Source organism: Equus asinus, chromosome 2 (assembly GCF_041296235.1).
Source record: "Equus asinus isolate D_3611 breed Donkey chromosome 2, EquAss-T2T_v2, whole genome shotgun sequence".
NCBI lineage: Eukaryota > Metazoa > Chordata > Mammalia > Perissodactyla > Equidae > Equus > Equus asinus.
Window position 1 is genome coordinate 80672917 of NC_091791.1, and position 16084 is coordinate 80689000.

At 36.7% G+C, this 16084-nt stretch overlaps 1 protein-coding gene across 6 annotated transcripts in view; it reads right to left on the reverse strand.

Moving 5' to 3' along the window:
* The window catches only part of RYR2 (ryanodine receptor 2), a 674743-nt gene that overhangs the window by 284110 nt on the left and 374549 nt on the right, over positions 1-16084 (reverse strand). For all 6 annotated transcript variants that reach the window (XM_070492185.1, XM_044758547.2, XM_070492181.1 and 3 more), the window contains exons 18-23: positions 10476-10594; positions 9991-10124; positions 8276-8517; positions 3831-4023; positions 1950-2166; positions 69-173 (exon numbers count right to left, since the gene is read on the reverse strand). In XM_070492185.1, the coding sequence (XP_070348286.1) occupies positions 69-173; positions 1950-2166; positions 3831-4023; positions 8276-8517; positions 9991-10124; positions 10476-10594 (1010 nt within the window). The remainder of the gene's footprint in view (positions 1-68; positions 174-1949; positions 2167-3830; positions 4024-8275; positions 8518-9990; positions 10125-10475; positions 10595-16084) is intronic.

Here is a 16084-nt window from a genome sequence, read left to right on the forward strand (position 1 = left end):
TGAGAAAAAGTTATGTTTTCAGAAACATCTATTAACAGAATCTGAAAATAAATTTCAAAGTTATGTACCGGACCATACTGCCAGCCAAGTTCGATTTTATTCATAACCCAGAGTTCATGGATATTCTCTGCTAGTTTTTCTCTTATCCGCTCTAGATGAGGAGGCAACACAATCTAAAATTAAAAAAAAGAAAAAGCACACATTACAAACAAATGCAATAAAACACAGTGCTAATTTTCTTCACTGTGAACTAAACTAAATAAAATTCTCTCAGAAGTCATTAAAATGTATAATATAACCGGATTCTAAACCTCCTAGTACGACTTAGTTATAAAAACATGACTAGGTATCTAAATATTCTTTAGGTAAGTTTGAGGGACTTCCTTTTTTTTTGTATACCTTAGGTTTCTAATTGAATTTATGAACAAAAGTATAGGAAGAAAGAAAAGAGTGTTGGTGGGAATGACCACCATTAAGAAAGATGTCGTAATGGATGTGGGATAGCCACCAGAGTAGGGATTATTTAAAAAGAGAAATCACCCCAAAGTTCTTAAACCAACCTGGGCAGCATCTGCAGGCCAGGATGAAGGCAATCGGTGCCCAAAGGATAGTCCATTGGCTCTTTGAGCCTATAAATACCTGACTGCAGTGACTTATGTTTTCCCTTAACTCTGCCCTGTTACTTCTAGCAGTTTCCAAATGTAAGCCTCAAGGGAAAAGATCTTTACACGTTCCCACTAAAAAAGGGAAGTTTAGTGACCTCTTCATAAAGAACAGAAAATAGTTTTCAAGCTGAGGGTTTGGCCGTTCACGCCTGGTGATGCGTTTATGTGTCACCCCACATCTAGTCCCTCCACAGACAGAGCAGGCAACCGCCTCCGAGGGGATGAGGCAGAGCTTCCACACGGAAAAGCTATCACTGCTTCCTTCCAGAAACAGCAGAGGTTATCGAGGTCTCAGGAAATCCTAAACGTGATATCATTGCATAATCCCATTGCCCATTTCAGTCCATTTCTATCCTTCCAACCCCAATTACTACTAAACTTTGGTAGCACTATGTTATATAGATATATCCTGTCACATTCCAGAAATGGACAACATAAAACTGAATTTTAGCCATGAACAAAGCTTGTTTGTTCATTTTACTACAGAATATAAAAAGTCAGCAAGGAAAGACAAGAAATGTGATTCAAAGAGCTAAACAAGTGGTTACTGAACGACCAAAGCTTCCGAGGCCTGGTATTAATTCGACTTCACACTTTAGAAGCAATGCCTTTGATCTTCAAAAACTAATAAACTTTGAATATCTAACCAACTTTACTGAAGCTACTGCACCATCAAAATAAGCAATATTTAATTCATTGTCAATGTTGGGACACTTTCACATCTATAAACAGAAAAGTAAGAACAATGGCTGACACTACTTGGGGGCCTATCTGCAAACTATTGTGCTACCGTGCTATATATCACCTACATCAAAAGGACTCTTAGCATCCCAAGTGACAGGATGAGTAACTTCCTCAAGGTCCCAGAGTAATGCATTTGATGTCAGGCATTTTGACTCTAGAGCCCACATCTCAATTTCTACCAAAGATAAAGGTCAGTTAAATGGCTTCAAAATAATGTGTATCTAGATGGGAGAAGAAATTAAAAATTCTACCTCTACCCTACGTAAAAAGTACACACTAAAATTAGTATGCATTACCTCGGGTTGTGACCTATTAGTGCATTACAAAATCAATTTAGAGGCTTGGGACCATCCTTAAAAACATAGGTGAATGGGCATGCGTAAAGGTGGGCATTATTTTATAAAACTTGTTTCAATTATACATATACACATTGTATTACTGTAAGACATTCCTGTGGGTTGTAATCAAAAGAGTTTGAAAGCCACTGCATATCAGCTTGACTCCAACACAAAGGGCTGCCCCCAGAGCTGATCTGGGTACCTGGCTGGTATCCACAGGGATCGGCGTGAAGGCGGCTTGCGTCAGGGAAACTGTGGGGCCCAGGAGGTCCCGTGTATAAGTTCTTTCTTGCTTGTACTCTCGGCTGTGTTCCACCTTTAACTTTTCTTTTGGCAGAACAGCTTCATAACAAGGAGCATAGCCCGGTGGAGGGAGAAATTTAAATTCTCCGTGTCTCCCCCCGAGCAGAAAGCGTACCCTGAAAAGGACACACGTCAAGGTCAGTTATGTCTCTGGACGTACATAAAAGTTTCCTAATCGACAAAACACAAGGAACAAATTATTAGTAAACAATTTACTTTAGCAGAAGCCATATTGTTTTCCCTAAGTACCATCATAACGTTGGCACCTTAGAGTCTAAGAGCTCCCAATCATAAAAGGTAAAACCTGATTCAATTATGTGAATGGATCAGCAAAGACTTACCATTCACAGGAGAAATAACAACAGCACAGGCGCTACGTTCCTGTGTGAGCGAAATATCTCTCCGTAGTAACTGGTCATTTAATGTTTCAAGGGGCCCAGATAATGGGCAGAGAAAGAGCAGACGTGGTCTAAATACCTCTATACTTAAAATGACAGGGCTGGACAAGGCACGATAAAAAGAAAAACCAGTCACTTTCCAGTGTCCAATTTCCCAGTGAAACTCCTTAAAGGAGAATCAAATGATATGTCCATTTGCTGAAGAGAAAAGGTAACCTTATTTCTTATTCTTATTCAACAAAAACAAAAAAACTTACTAAACTCTTTTATACATCATACTCATTTAATTAAAAACAATTTAATCTGAGTTCCATTGAACAACCCTCTTAGAAACATAGCTAATTGATACCAATTTCTTGGGGCTCTCAGCTTACAAAAATAAATTCAAATTTTCATTTTTGTTGTAATTCTTTTTCCAATTTGTGTTTTCATTCCAGGCCAAAAAATATAAATGAAATAAAAAGCAAAGAACAAAAAGTGAGGAAAAGCAAAAAGTTTAACACATTCCAGAAGCTTATAGAAAGAAATATAGTTTGTATAAATACACCAGAAAAGGTCCCTAGTACTAATATTTCATGATTACTCTGTCCCTTCCTCAATATGGTGCTTTTGTAACTATGAATTATTCATGTGAGTAGCATTATAATGAAAAGAACAACCACAATAAATGGATGGTCAGTGGTAATAAGGGAGCCACTCTTGCTAAGTAGGTACATACTTATATTAATAGATGACAGCGTGGCCCCTTATCACAAGACTATTGTTTATTAAAGTTCTCTTTGTAGAACTCCAAAGAACTAGCATTTTAATTTCTTTTTCCATCTGGTAGTAGCAAAAAAGCAAAGGGTTAGAGGAAACCATCTTGACCCAGCTGACCACGGCAGATAATTTACAAGTCTAAGAGTAGAGGGTAACATGGAGAGGAGCCATCTCGACCTGACAAACAAAAAAAAAATTTAGTTTCTGTAGAAATGAGAGGGTTTGGAGTGGGGTGGGAGAACATGATGAAAAGAAAAGGAAAAGGAATGCAAATGAGATAAGAAAATAAGTGGTATTTTTTACATAATGTTCATTTCAATTATTAAAATAAAAAAAGTGAACTTAAATGGACTTGAAATATTTCCAGACACTGATTTGAGGATGAGTTAGTAGACTGCGCACATCTAAATAGTAGAAGATGTGACAAAGCATTCAGACTCCCAAGATTCCCTTCTTGATAAACCTTACCTCTTCCTACAAGGGACAAGCAAATGTCCTGTGGACAGATGCCCACGAGTGAGAGAAAACGTTAGTGAAGCAGGAGTGACGGCAGTGCAGAGTCTTCTGTGAGCATATGAGAAGTGAGAAGTGAAATAGACCAAAAAAAATACAGAAATACTAACTTTATTCCTGCAGAGAAACTAACAACTGGAAAGAAGAGGCCATCAATGTTGAAATTCTCAAACATTCCTTGCACGGGTTGTCCATTAATTCGGAATGAGATGCTTGGGGCACTCAGATCTAAACAGCAGCTGATGACATCATCAGTTCTCAACAGATGTTGGTTTGGTGAGCTCACAGTACGAGCAATACAACCTATGGGAGAAAAACATTAAGGAAGGTAATTCTATCTCAGAGAATCATCTTCAGATCCAAAGGCAAAGATTTGAATAGGTAGTGACAAATTAACGCAAATGCTAGAATAGAATAAATCTTGTATGCATATTAATGTTGTATGTTAAATCCTTTGCCAAAAATATGTTGCTTTTTTCAGGAGCCATGCTGCTATCTTTGAAGTAAAATGGACCTTCTGATACACAGAAATTTCTGCATGTATATGGCTGGCATTTGATGCAGGAATCAGATGAGAGCTGATGATATAATGATGTCAGAGGAAAATCTCCAGGGAACATTTGAGTTCAAAGAGCTACTTCACCACCTACGACTTGTATGACCATCAGCAAATTACTTAACCTCTCTAAACCTTGATTTCTTGTAAACCAAATGCCATCACCTTGTAGAGTTGTTGTGATGATTAAATTAATGGTTTACAAAAACACAGAGTCTCAGACACAGCAGGTGTTTCATGTCAGTCCTGTTTTCAAATATTAAGGCTCCTTTGTTTCATAATATAAAAATGCATAAGGATAATGAAAACAGAAAGCGTGATCATTCATTCATGCACTGTTTATTGACAGACAAATATATGCCAATTGGTTTGTTGTTGTTTTACAATGTATTTCATACAAGATCTTGGTTGGTTAGCTTCTTAAGTACAGCAGGATACAATTTGAGGCATGAAAATGATATTTGATAAACGTCATTTCTTGTCCTGGTCAAACTATGGCCTAAGCCCATTCTTTTTTTCTTTTATTTCTTTTTTTTTCTTTTTGCTGAGGAATATTCACCCTAAGCTAACATCAGCGCCAATCCTCTTCTATTTTGTATGTGGGTTGCCACCACAGCATGGCTGCCAACAAGTGATGTGGGTCCACACCTGGGAATCAAAACAAGGTCACCAAAGCAAAGCGTGCTGAACTTAACCACTAGGCCATGAGGCCGGCCCTGGCCTAAGCCCATTCTTGACTATATCAGAATCCCCATGGCATACTGGAAGACAAGAAAGTAAGATTCTCCCAAACACACATGCTCACAAGCACAAACACACAAAATTCCTCAATTTAAGCAAAGACAAAAATAGATTTCATGACACAAGCTTTGCTTTTTTCATAACACCTTTTTTTCCTAACATGCCACGATTTTTACCAACAGCATATTTGAAATGCCAGTAGTAGAACATATCTACTGTTTTTTAAATGCATACATTTTTTATTTTATCAATATTCAAACCTGCAAAAAATTTACTATCAAGTGGTTCTTCTAGAGTTCCCTGAGTATAATAAAGGCAGTTTTAAAAAAATCATATAAAAACAATGGGGCTTACAGAAATAGGTCTATATCCTTGTTTGTATCAAGATCTGTAGCTAATAATAATGTTATTACATAAATATTTACTATAATCCAAATGTATTGCTCAGTCTGAAGGATATTATTATGCTGATGCTAATGACTATCTAAAAGTCACCATGGAACACTGTTTTGCAGTGCCTGAAACAAACAGGTAAGATACAAAAGATCACTAGTGAACAACCTGAGGCCTACCGTTTCAATGGCACTCACGTTGTTGAATCCACTTAGAAGCATTTTCAGGTTGCATTTATATGAACTCACAGCAAATCCATAGGAGAACTACATTCCTGTTCTCTGCATTAGCCAGAAAAGAAGACAGCAGCAGTCCGACTTAAGGCCCTGGATTACAAGCCTGTACCTATCATTCCGGCACTGTTCTACAACATTCCTCCATACTTCTATAGCTAAATTCTCCAAAGCCCCAAGGCTTTTCACACTTTTGGCGCTTACAACTTGGATTACAAACATACTTGGATGTTTGAATGCCCCAAATCCAATTCTGCATTCACAGAGGCGGAATGTAGCAAGCACACTGCGCAAAGTTTAAATTGGAAAGAAGAAATGAAGACATAGCTCAAAACTTTTGCCAATGGCCAAATTCTGATTCTAAAGAACATCTCTACTCTCCAATCACAAAAAGTTAACTGGTAAAGAATGTGCTGTGGCCCAGAAATCACCGATATTCGATACTTTAAATTCTACTTCAACTATTCAAAAGAAAAAGAAGAGGAGAGTGACTCCAAGAAGATGATCTGAATTACCATGCATTTAACTTTGTAAGTCAGTCAGAAGCCAATTAACTTAGATTTGTCTTTGTTGACTGTGAATCTAAGATTAGTAAAGCATTTAATAAATTCTAGTGGCTTAAGAGAACACAGTTTTCAATTACAGGCTGATATGCTGCATATTTTCTTACCATTTAAAAAAAACAGCTGAATATTTTCTCGACATAAAGTTTCAAGAGGACTTTCTCCTGAAATTCCACAACCTACTGTCCTGCACTATAATATGTTCACAGATTCACTCAATTTTTTGTTGTTGTTCTTAGTGTTCTATTTTGCAATGAAAGGCAAACTGCACACAGTTCAATTCCATAAGCACTGGGTTCTTTCTATGTATTGAGGAAAAAGCTTCAAATTAAATGCAAAATTAAAAATGGTGAAGGGGTGTTATATGACTAAAATAATTAGAAGCAATTCAGCATCGTCTTATCAGAGTAATGCTTTTCCTCCCTAATCGCGGTGTAATGGGAAAACAAGTTAACACATTTCATTCATTTACCTGAATACCCATTTCGTGTGGAGTGATACTAGCGGGTAAGGAGAGAGGATGACATCTGGAGGGTAAGAGTTAAAATGTACTCTATAATAGACACTACCACTATTTTATGTTTGTTAGGTCTTCTGAAGTTAATGCTCTTTGCCTCTGTTTGGTCAGTAGGAAAATTTAATTACGGGAACAGACATTGTTATTGTAGCCTGAACCAGCACAGTACTCCTGTGCATAAGACACGCCAACGCCATACTACAACCTGGGTCCCAACCACATGCCCCAGTGGTTAGATGAAATATCGAAAATACAGCTTTATCTCTTCCAGACTACTGACCTATTGGCACTGAATAAAAGAAAGTTCAGTAAGTATTACTGTTAGATACAACTACACGGAGTGCTTTCATTTATAAACTCATTACCATAAACTCTTGGGTTTAATTCAATTTAAATTTAAAATTTCGTTTCATAAGCTATAAGGCCTATCAAACGAATATTACTTGAACCCCATAAAAGGCAACACTTAGCTTTTAATAATGTAAGGGACTTTTTTGTATTTTCTATATGCTAAATGCATTAAAAAATATGTCAAGGTCATATGAGAACTATATTCTACATGGAGGTTTATGAACACAAGCATATGTCTGCAGATTCCAGATGAATTCCAACATCTACATACCCAAAAGCTCAACTTTTAAGTAGAGCCAACCAAACATTCCCTTTCATAAATCAGAAAAAAGAACATTATTTATTTATTTATTTATTTATTTATTTATTTATTTTTTGGTGAGGAAAGTTGGCCCTGAGCTAACATCTGTTGCCAATCTTCCTCTTTTTCTGCTTGAGGAAGACTGTCCCTGAGCTGACATCCGTGCCAATCTTCCTCTATTTTGTATGTAAGAAGATGCCACAGCATGGCTTGATGAGCAGTGTGTAGGTCCAGACCCAGAATATGAACCTGCAAACCACAGGCTGCCGAAAAGGAGTGCACGAACATAACCACTATGCCACCAGGCTAGCCTCAAGGGTATTATTTTTTAATATTATTCATTTTTAATATATACTCAACCATCAAAGCTGAGAGTTCGTAGCTTGTGAAATGAACTATTCATATATTTCTAAACAGTTCCATATTTCCGAAACAAAGCGTCATTTGATTATGAACAGATACCTCACGATACACTTTACAAATTCCAGATCCCTGACATTACGTTATTACCAGGAGGTGGAACTTAGTTTATTTGTTTCAATTATTTTCTAGGGGTTGTTTCAGTTCTTTTTTGTATTGGAGGTAAAAGCTTTGCACATACCAACTAAAATTAAGTAGGAATAAACAAGTTTTTTGCCATTGATCATCGGAATGCTACTTTTAAAATGTATTGTTCATAAACAATACAGTCCTTTAGAAATGTATATAATTGTAAAAGTTTTCTTTTTGCCCTAGTGCAATTTTGGTTCTTACTTAATACTCTCACTCATCATTTCAACGCTAAATTTCTGAACAATATATCTATCCAATATAAGCAGCACCAATAGCTTTTAGGAAATGTACAGGAAGGGCAAAAGATTTCCCTGAAGAATGTTGTGAAAGAAAACGGATAGCACTTACCTGACCAGAGATGAAGGCCATCAAATCCATAGGAAAACAGGTCATCTCCAACACCATTTCCACCCCACTCTTCGCCCCCTCCAGGGTAAGGAGAATACCCTTCCGTGGAAGCCCAGCCCACTCGCAGGTGAGTCGCTTCAGCTGTCACAAAAGGCTCCGTGTGGTCCACCATCAATTCATAGTACCATTTCTTATACTGAGCAGACCCTTCACTGACGCCCAGGAAAATATTGGGTCTCATGCTTTAAAGAGATAGGAATAGCACATAAAAAAATCTGAACAAACGTTTCATTGTTTAATTTTCAGCTCACATTTTTGAACGTTAGTCCTGCCTCTCTAAGATGCAACATATTAAATGTATGTTTCCTTAAGTTCTACGAAATTATTGAAACCACCACTGAGGTAGTACGCAGTGACGGTCAGTCTTACAGTTAACATTCAGTAAATGGGGTTTGTGTTTTGGATTACTTGGCAATGTCACTCAAGGGTCTAATATTTATTCTTACTTGCTCTTCAGCATATTTTATATCATTAATCATGTTTAAGGTGAGTCATTCAATATAGTAGACCCTTAGAATTAATAGAGTTATTATTAATCCAGCAGATGCAGACATTTTCCTAAGCTAAGCTTTGTGTCACATAGGGTATGAAGCTGAAGCAGGTCGTTAGTGAAGGAACCCAGGTGAACAGTCAGTTTTGTTGTTCTCTATGCCGTGCTGTGAATAGAATTTCTAGTTAGTCGTATTTAATTGCATTTTACAAGGAGACTTATCCTCTATGTTAATACTAGAGATTAGAGAAGGCCTCAGGAAACACCACTCATTAACAGCAGGTCTATTACACAGGATAAAGAACCATGAAGGAAGTCTTCAATCAATCCTGTTTGAAAAACACGATATAAAAATACACACTAAACCCTACATTTTTATTTAAAACAGGGTGAGGTAGCAAGTATTTTCTGGATAGCTGCTAGATACAGTGTATCAAAGTTATTACAAGCACAGATAATATTTACTTAATTGTAAGCTGTATTTATTATTATTATTACTATTATTTTGTATAAGGAAGGAAACATGTCATGATGGTTAAGAGTGCAGTCCCTGGAGTCAGACCTGAGTTCCATTTCCAGTCCCAATATTTTACTCTGTCAAACGTGAATGACAGTAGCACCTCATACAAACACAGTGCAGAAAAAACATAAAGCACTTAGCACAGTGGCTGGCTCACAGCACTCAATAAATGTTGGAGATCTTGGAAGGTAGGTCTAACTGAAAATGTATTTTTATTGGTTGTTTGTGGAATTTTTTTATATTTTTGACATTTTAATTCAATTTTTTTATTATACATAGTGGGCACTTCAAAGTTGGTATTGAAGGGTAGGGTTTTTCCTTATGTTCTAAAAAGGTATAAAACATAATTATATACAACTGTACTCCTGTATAATTGTCAGCCTGCTCCTGAAGATGTCAATGACAATCCAGCTACACAGGAATGTGAATGAAAGCTCTTAGACATTTGTTTGATAAATGAGTATTTTGCTTGGTTCATCTATTGTTATTATCGCATCTGATTGGCAGAAAAATTCTTATACGCTTCAGTGAGGAAATACATGAAAGATCCTAATAAAACAAATAGACCGTGTCTTAGCTGCAGAGCTAGAACATGAATTCCTTTGGTTCGCTATCTATTGGGTGACATTGTCTATCCGAATCTACCTGCTGACATGGTTCACAAGGCGTGTCTGCAATAACAGATCTCTTCCGGGTAGGAGATTGTCACAGATGAGATGCTGGTTAGAACGGACTGCTACTCCATGGCAAACACAGAGAGAGCATAAGACGTCCAGAACCTGAAAGGAGAAATCACTTTCAGCTGACTCTAATTCCCTTTTCATAGTCAAGTATCTGCAGCATGTTCCACAGACACAAGCACGTTCCCTCCAGTTACCTCTGACCCAGTCATTTAAACATGACAGCAATGTGTCCACTTATTTTACAACTTTCCTTCATATGCAAATTGAGAACTGTTCCTTCTCCCATTGATGCTACAAATAAACACTAAACAATATTACCCGGTTGTAATTAAGACGTGAAAAACATTCACAAAAAATTTGACACACATCTTTTAAAAGTTATCTTATTTTAAAAGCATATTAAAATGATTCCAGAATTCACTCATGGCAATAAAGTGGTTCACTAACCTTGTGATTTCTTCCATGCTTGTCTAAAAGTGAGATAATGGATTTAATATGTCCTTCTTTAATAATATTTAGAGCTTCTGGACTTTCTACTAACACACAGTGTAAAACTTCAAGAATACCTAAAGATAAACAAAGAAAGGGGGAAAATATGATTAACCAGTCTACAACGACAGAGTCTTCCCTTTTCTCTATGGATTCATTCAGTTCAACATATAATTACATCACTGAACAACGGGGCTATGTTCTGAGAAATGAGTCCTTAGGCAATTTCGTCGTGTGAACCGCATAGCATATACTTACACAAACTTAGATAGTATAGCCTACTACACACCTAGGCTATATGGTACTAATCTCATGGGACCACTGTCATATATGTGGTCTGTCATTGACCAAAACATTGGTATGCAGTGTGTGACTGTACTATGTGCTCCATGTATTTGTCACAGAGCACTGTGAAAGAGGACAGGTGGTGTTTGGGAGAGAGGACGGGAAGTGTTAAAGAAAGCAACATTTAAGTGGGACCTCAGAAAACACATTCATGACCATTCTCCAGATGGGAAAGTTAGGGCAGTACAGGCCTGAGTCCAGCCCCGAATGGAGGGCATACCTGGTGTGCCTGGAGTACAGAGAGAGTGGGGGACGAACGGGACAGGTAGTTCCGGGCCTCCTTGTGAAGATTCTTGGCACTAAAACTATAACCCTGCAACAAGGCATCCTAACCCACGGAGATCATTACATTCTTCTGGAGGTTTATAGTTGAAAATGTTTCTTAGTTTGCAAAACAAGAGAAATATATAAAATAAAATAATACAAAATACATAGAAATATACCAAGCCTGATTAGGAATAGTGATACTTTTAGGTATTAACCATCAGAGAAGATAAAAATGGAATATATCCTTTCTTATCTTAAAGTTTAAAAAAGAGAATAGAAAGTAAAAAAATTCATGCAGAATTTTTAGCGTGAATTTGAAAAGCTAAAGTGTACGTGTGTATTCATGTTTTCAGAGCAAGCTTGCCATGTCAATCATGAGAATGCAGGTGCTTTACAGCAACTAGATACCACATTCAGAAAACGTGACCTCTCTCTGAGAGCTACACAGCATTGGGTGAGACCCCAGAGAGACCCTGCAGAAAGGATTTTACATTTCAAATAGAGCCACTTTCTTGGAGAAGGAATGTAAAGTGCCCAGGTTTACACATGGTAAAATATGGAAGTAATTCACTATGGCTATCACAATCTATACTTGATCCAAATCCCAATCCATTCCAAGACAAGGGCTGTCGATGCTAATTTCTTCACTAATAACTTAATGCATTGAAATATGAATGTGTATTCAGTTTAAAAAAATACTCAAAAAGATGAGTTAATTTTTGGTGTGGTCCAAAACCAGTTGCTGCCTTCTAACAATGCGTGCCAGTTAAAAATCAAAGATAGCAGAAAATAATAATACAACAGGCTGATGGCTAAGTTAAAGAAGATGTTTATATAAGGGTACTGAAATTGTATGCTTCTGCTATTATTAAAAATGTAGCAATAAAATGAACATTCATTCTGAGATAAAGTAAATTAAAATAATAGGAAAAAGCATTTTTAATAGATTAGTCATATGTTATCCTGGTGTTGTTTTTTTCATCCCCCATTATTTATTACTATAGAACACGTGGCTGCCTATATTTGTAAATAAAGTTGTACTGTGCATCCACACCCATTCATTCACATACAGCCTATATGAATAATTTTGAATTAAAAAGGTAGAGCTGAGTTGTTGCTACAATAGAGCTCTGTGGTCCACAGAGCCTAAAATATTCACTATCTGGCCTTTCACAGAAAAAGTTTGCCAATCTCTGCCATTGAGTGCAACCATTAAGAAAAAAGACCAAGAAGTAGAAGACTAAGAAAAATAAATTCTCTTTGTAAATAAATACTCATGAAAGCCCACAGCATTCATAAACCTGAATACATATCAGAAAAGATTTAAGACTAGATTTTGGAAATGAACAGCTCATATCCTAAAACACAATATGAAAATAAATTTTTGATTTTTCTCATATTCATTCAGAGGTTTAGGTTTCACTTCAAAACAATTTTTTTTCAGTGCTGCCAGGTCAAATCCAGCAAATAAACCAACAGTTGAAAAGGACTGACTGCCTCTAATCTGACAACTAAAAGTCAGAGAAAACTATTTTTATTTTCAACTATTGGAATAAACCACAAATAAAGTGCTTTATTTTTTGCAGTAAGAAATTCTTGAAGGAAAACAAATTGGAAACACCAAAAGACTCATTTGCAAAAAAATAAAGACTAGCTAGACTGACTGTATCGTGTATAGATAAAGATTATGCTGATAGATGCCTCAAATCCTTGGGTAAAATATGAGACAGAAAAACAGCACTTATTATAATGGCAATACTCTGCTAAAGATGGTTTGACAATTAAATTCTAAATACACTGAATAAGACCCAGAAATGGCAATAGTGTCTAACACTTATTGCGAGATTCTCAAGGAAAAAATTTTAAAGCTTGTAAGATCATAACTGTATTACCGAATAAAACAATTCTGAATGTGCTACAAATTGTCAAAAAAAAAAAAACCCACACAAACTAGTAAGCCAAAGCAATTTGATTTCACAAGTTTTAATAAATTTATAGAAATGATTTCAGTGAATCTTTTAAGAAAATGCATAATGTATAATGTCAACTTTCAAGAATAGATATAAAATTGGATATGCATTATGATTGTAACTGTGTAAAATATATTTATTTGTATAAAATATAAATTTCAAAAAACACCAGAAATTAATTCATCAGAATGTTAACGCTGGTTATTGCTGGTTTAGTACACTTCAAATATTTCATAAATTCTATGAAGTGAGCATGCATAACTTTTATAGTAAGAATCATTTTTAGAAAGGCCCATACTATAATAGAAGACAATGTCTATTTCCATTTTATTTCTACCACTAAATCTCAATACTTAATTCACAAAAACTAGTCAATCCTGTTTTCCTGACAGCAAATGGGCAAGAACAGTCCCTGCCTGTCCTCTATATAGTACATAATCACAATTAAGTTTTAATCTATGCAACAATTCTATATAAGCCTAATCTTATGCTTCACCTAAATTACGTGAACTTATTTTCCTTCCATAAATTTAGAATAAGCATAAACAAACCTACCACTTCCCACGCACAGAGCACACAAATTATTAGTACTAAGAGTTTATATCAGGGCTGAGTAGTACATAGCAGTAAACCAGAGTTGTTCTTCAGGTACTGGCCTTTTTTTTTTTTTCTTTGAGGAAGATTAGCCCTGAGCTAACTGCCACCAATCCTCCTCTTTTTGCTGAGGAAGACTGGCCCTGAACTAACATCCATGCCCATCTTCCTCTACTTTATATGTGGGATGCCTACCACAGCATGGCGTGCCACGTGGTGCCATGTCTGCACCCGGGATCTGAACCAGCAAGCGAACCCCAGGCTGCCGAGAAGCGGAACGTGAGCACTTAACAGCTGCGCCACCGGGCCGGCCCCAGGTACTGGCCTTTTAATATGACTGCTATGCCTTAGTGAGGAGGAGTAACAAGAACTTAGGCAGACTATTTCAGGTTGATTTTAAACACCATTTCCAAATTGCCTTCTGGACATTTCATCCAGAATGTCTCTAAGCGCCTCCAACTCAACTTTTCCAAAACTGAACATACTACCTTTTTTTGTACATATACACGTAAAATTGCTTCTCTGGTCCATTGTTCATCCATATCCTCAAGCTAAAAGCCTCAGGTCACTTTTGAATTCCCTTTTCACTTTCCCATTTTCCCAAATCTAGTCATTAAACTTCATTAATTCTGTCCTGATTTATCTGTTAAACTCCTCCTCTCCTTTCCCTGAAAGCCTCCTATTACTTCCTTGCCTCTAGTCTCTCCTCCCTCCCTAATCCATCCTCCACACTCTGAGCAGGTATTATTCTAAAATACACATTTAACTGATGTCAGCTCCCTGCTGAAAATCTTCAGTGGCTTCCCAGACCTTCCAAGGTACAAGTCCCTTTCCTGTAGAGTCGTATATCATCCCTTCACGGGATGGCTCAACCTTCCTTTACAGCCTCCGTTCCCAGCACTTCCTCCTACAAAGAATGATTAATATATACTTTTACCTAACTATTAATCATAAATATTTATTAGACACCTCCCAGGCACTGTTCTGAGCAAGCAGGTGGGCATGGCCTGCAAGGCAGAGTCTTTCTCATCTTTAGTCCTTTGTGCCTGTTAGTCTCAGACTTAAATACACTCCCCTCTTCTGAGACTGCAGAATCTCAATCATCTGCTGAGTTTTTACCAACATCCTGGGATGAATTATTCCTTCTCTGTAGTATTGATCATGCTTTATTCAAATTATTTACTTTCAATTCAATCTCCCATTAGGGAATGAGCCCTTGAGAGCAGGGACTGGTTCCATTTTGCCTCCTTGTCTCCCAGCACACTCTGGCCTGAAGAAGCTCATCCCAAATTTGCCAAATGAGTACGTGAATGAATATAAGTGGACCACCAGTACCCACCTTCAGTTTAAAGAAAACAAACCTGCAATTATTCACTCATAACAAGATTCATTATTGTGAAGTGTATATAGAGTAGCTACTCTGATATATTTTATATCTGGAGACATTAATATTAAAATTTTTCATCTTCCTTTTAAAGGTACATAAGATATATGATACAACAGAGATGAGAATTTATATTTCTTAGCTCTAGGATCTCCTTATCTATATTTTAATTTCATTGAGGAAAAATTTTACTTGGTGAATTAGGCAAACTTTTATGGGCTTTATTCCATTTCTTTTGGGGTTATGCACAGAATGCAAAGTTGAGAGTAAAAACATTAAATGTATAATACACGCAATATTTAACTATTTTTGTCTTAAAACTTTTATGCCTGTAACCTTCTGAATTATTTATATTTATTAATTATAAATTATAATTCATTTTATTATAATATATCTTATTATAATTATTAATTATATTATATTATTTATATTGAGAAAGAAAAATCTCTGAGGATGCAACAAAATGTCTAGAAATAACCTATTGGTATTGGGAGCATCCAAGTGCCACGACGGTAGAGAAGTTTCCTTGTCATGTTTTCTGTAATCAAAGTTCAGTGGCCCAGTTTGCTTCTTACTGATAACTTATACGTTTGCTACTTGGCTTCCAAAATTGTGGCAGCTTCATCTGGGGTCAAAGTTGACTGTGCTATTTTCTTTTCATGGATCATGCCCAGGGTGGTCCAAGGTTGAAAGAAATTTGCGGAGAGTCTGTACAGAGAAACTGGAAACAAGCCACAGAAGAGGTACTATATTTGGTCTGACTTTACCTGCTATGAAGAATCTAACCTGAGGATTTCACCCCAAACCAAGTTGGCACAAGCTTATTGGTGAATCTTGCACATTTGAGAGAAGGAGTGACTAGAATCAGACTGGTAGCCACTCAGGCATAGGAGGCCAATGTGGAGACAGAGAAAGTCATGATACTTGTGCTCCCATCATCATCACAGGAGAACAACAAAAAGCAATTGACTTGGAAAGCATAATGCCAACCCCCCAGGATATTGTTT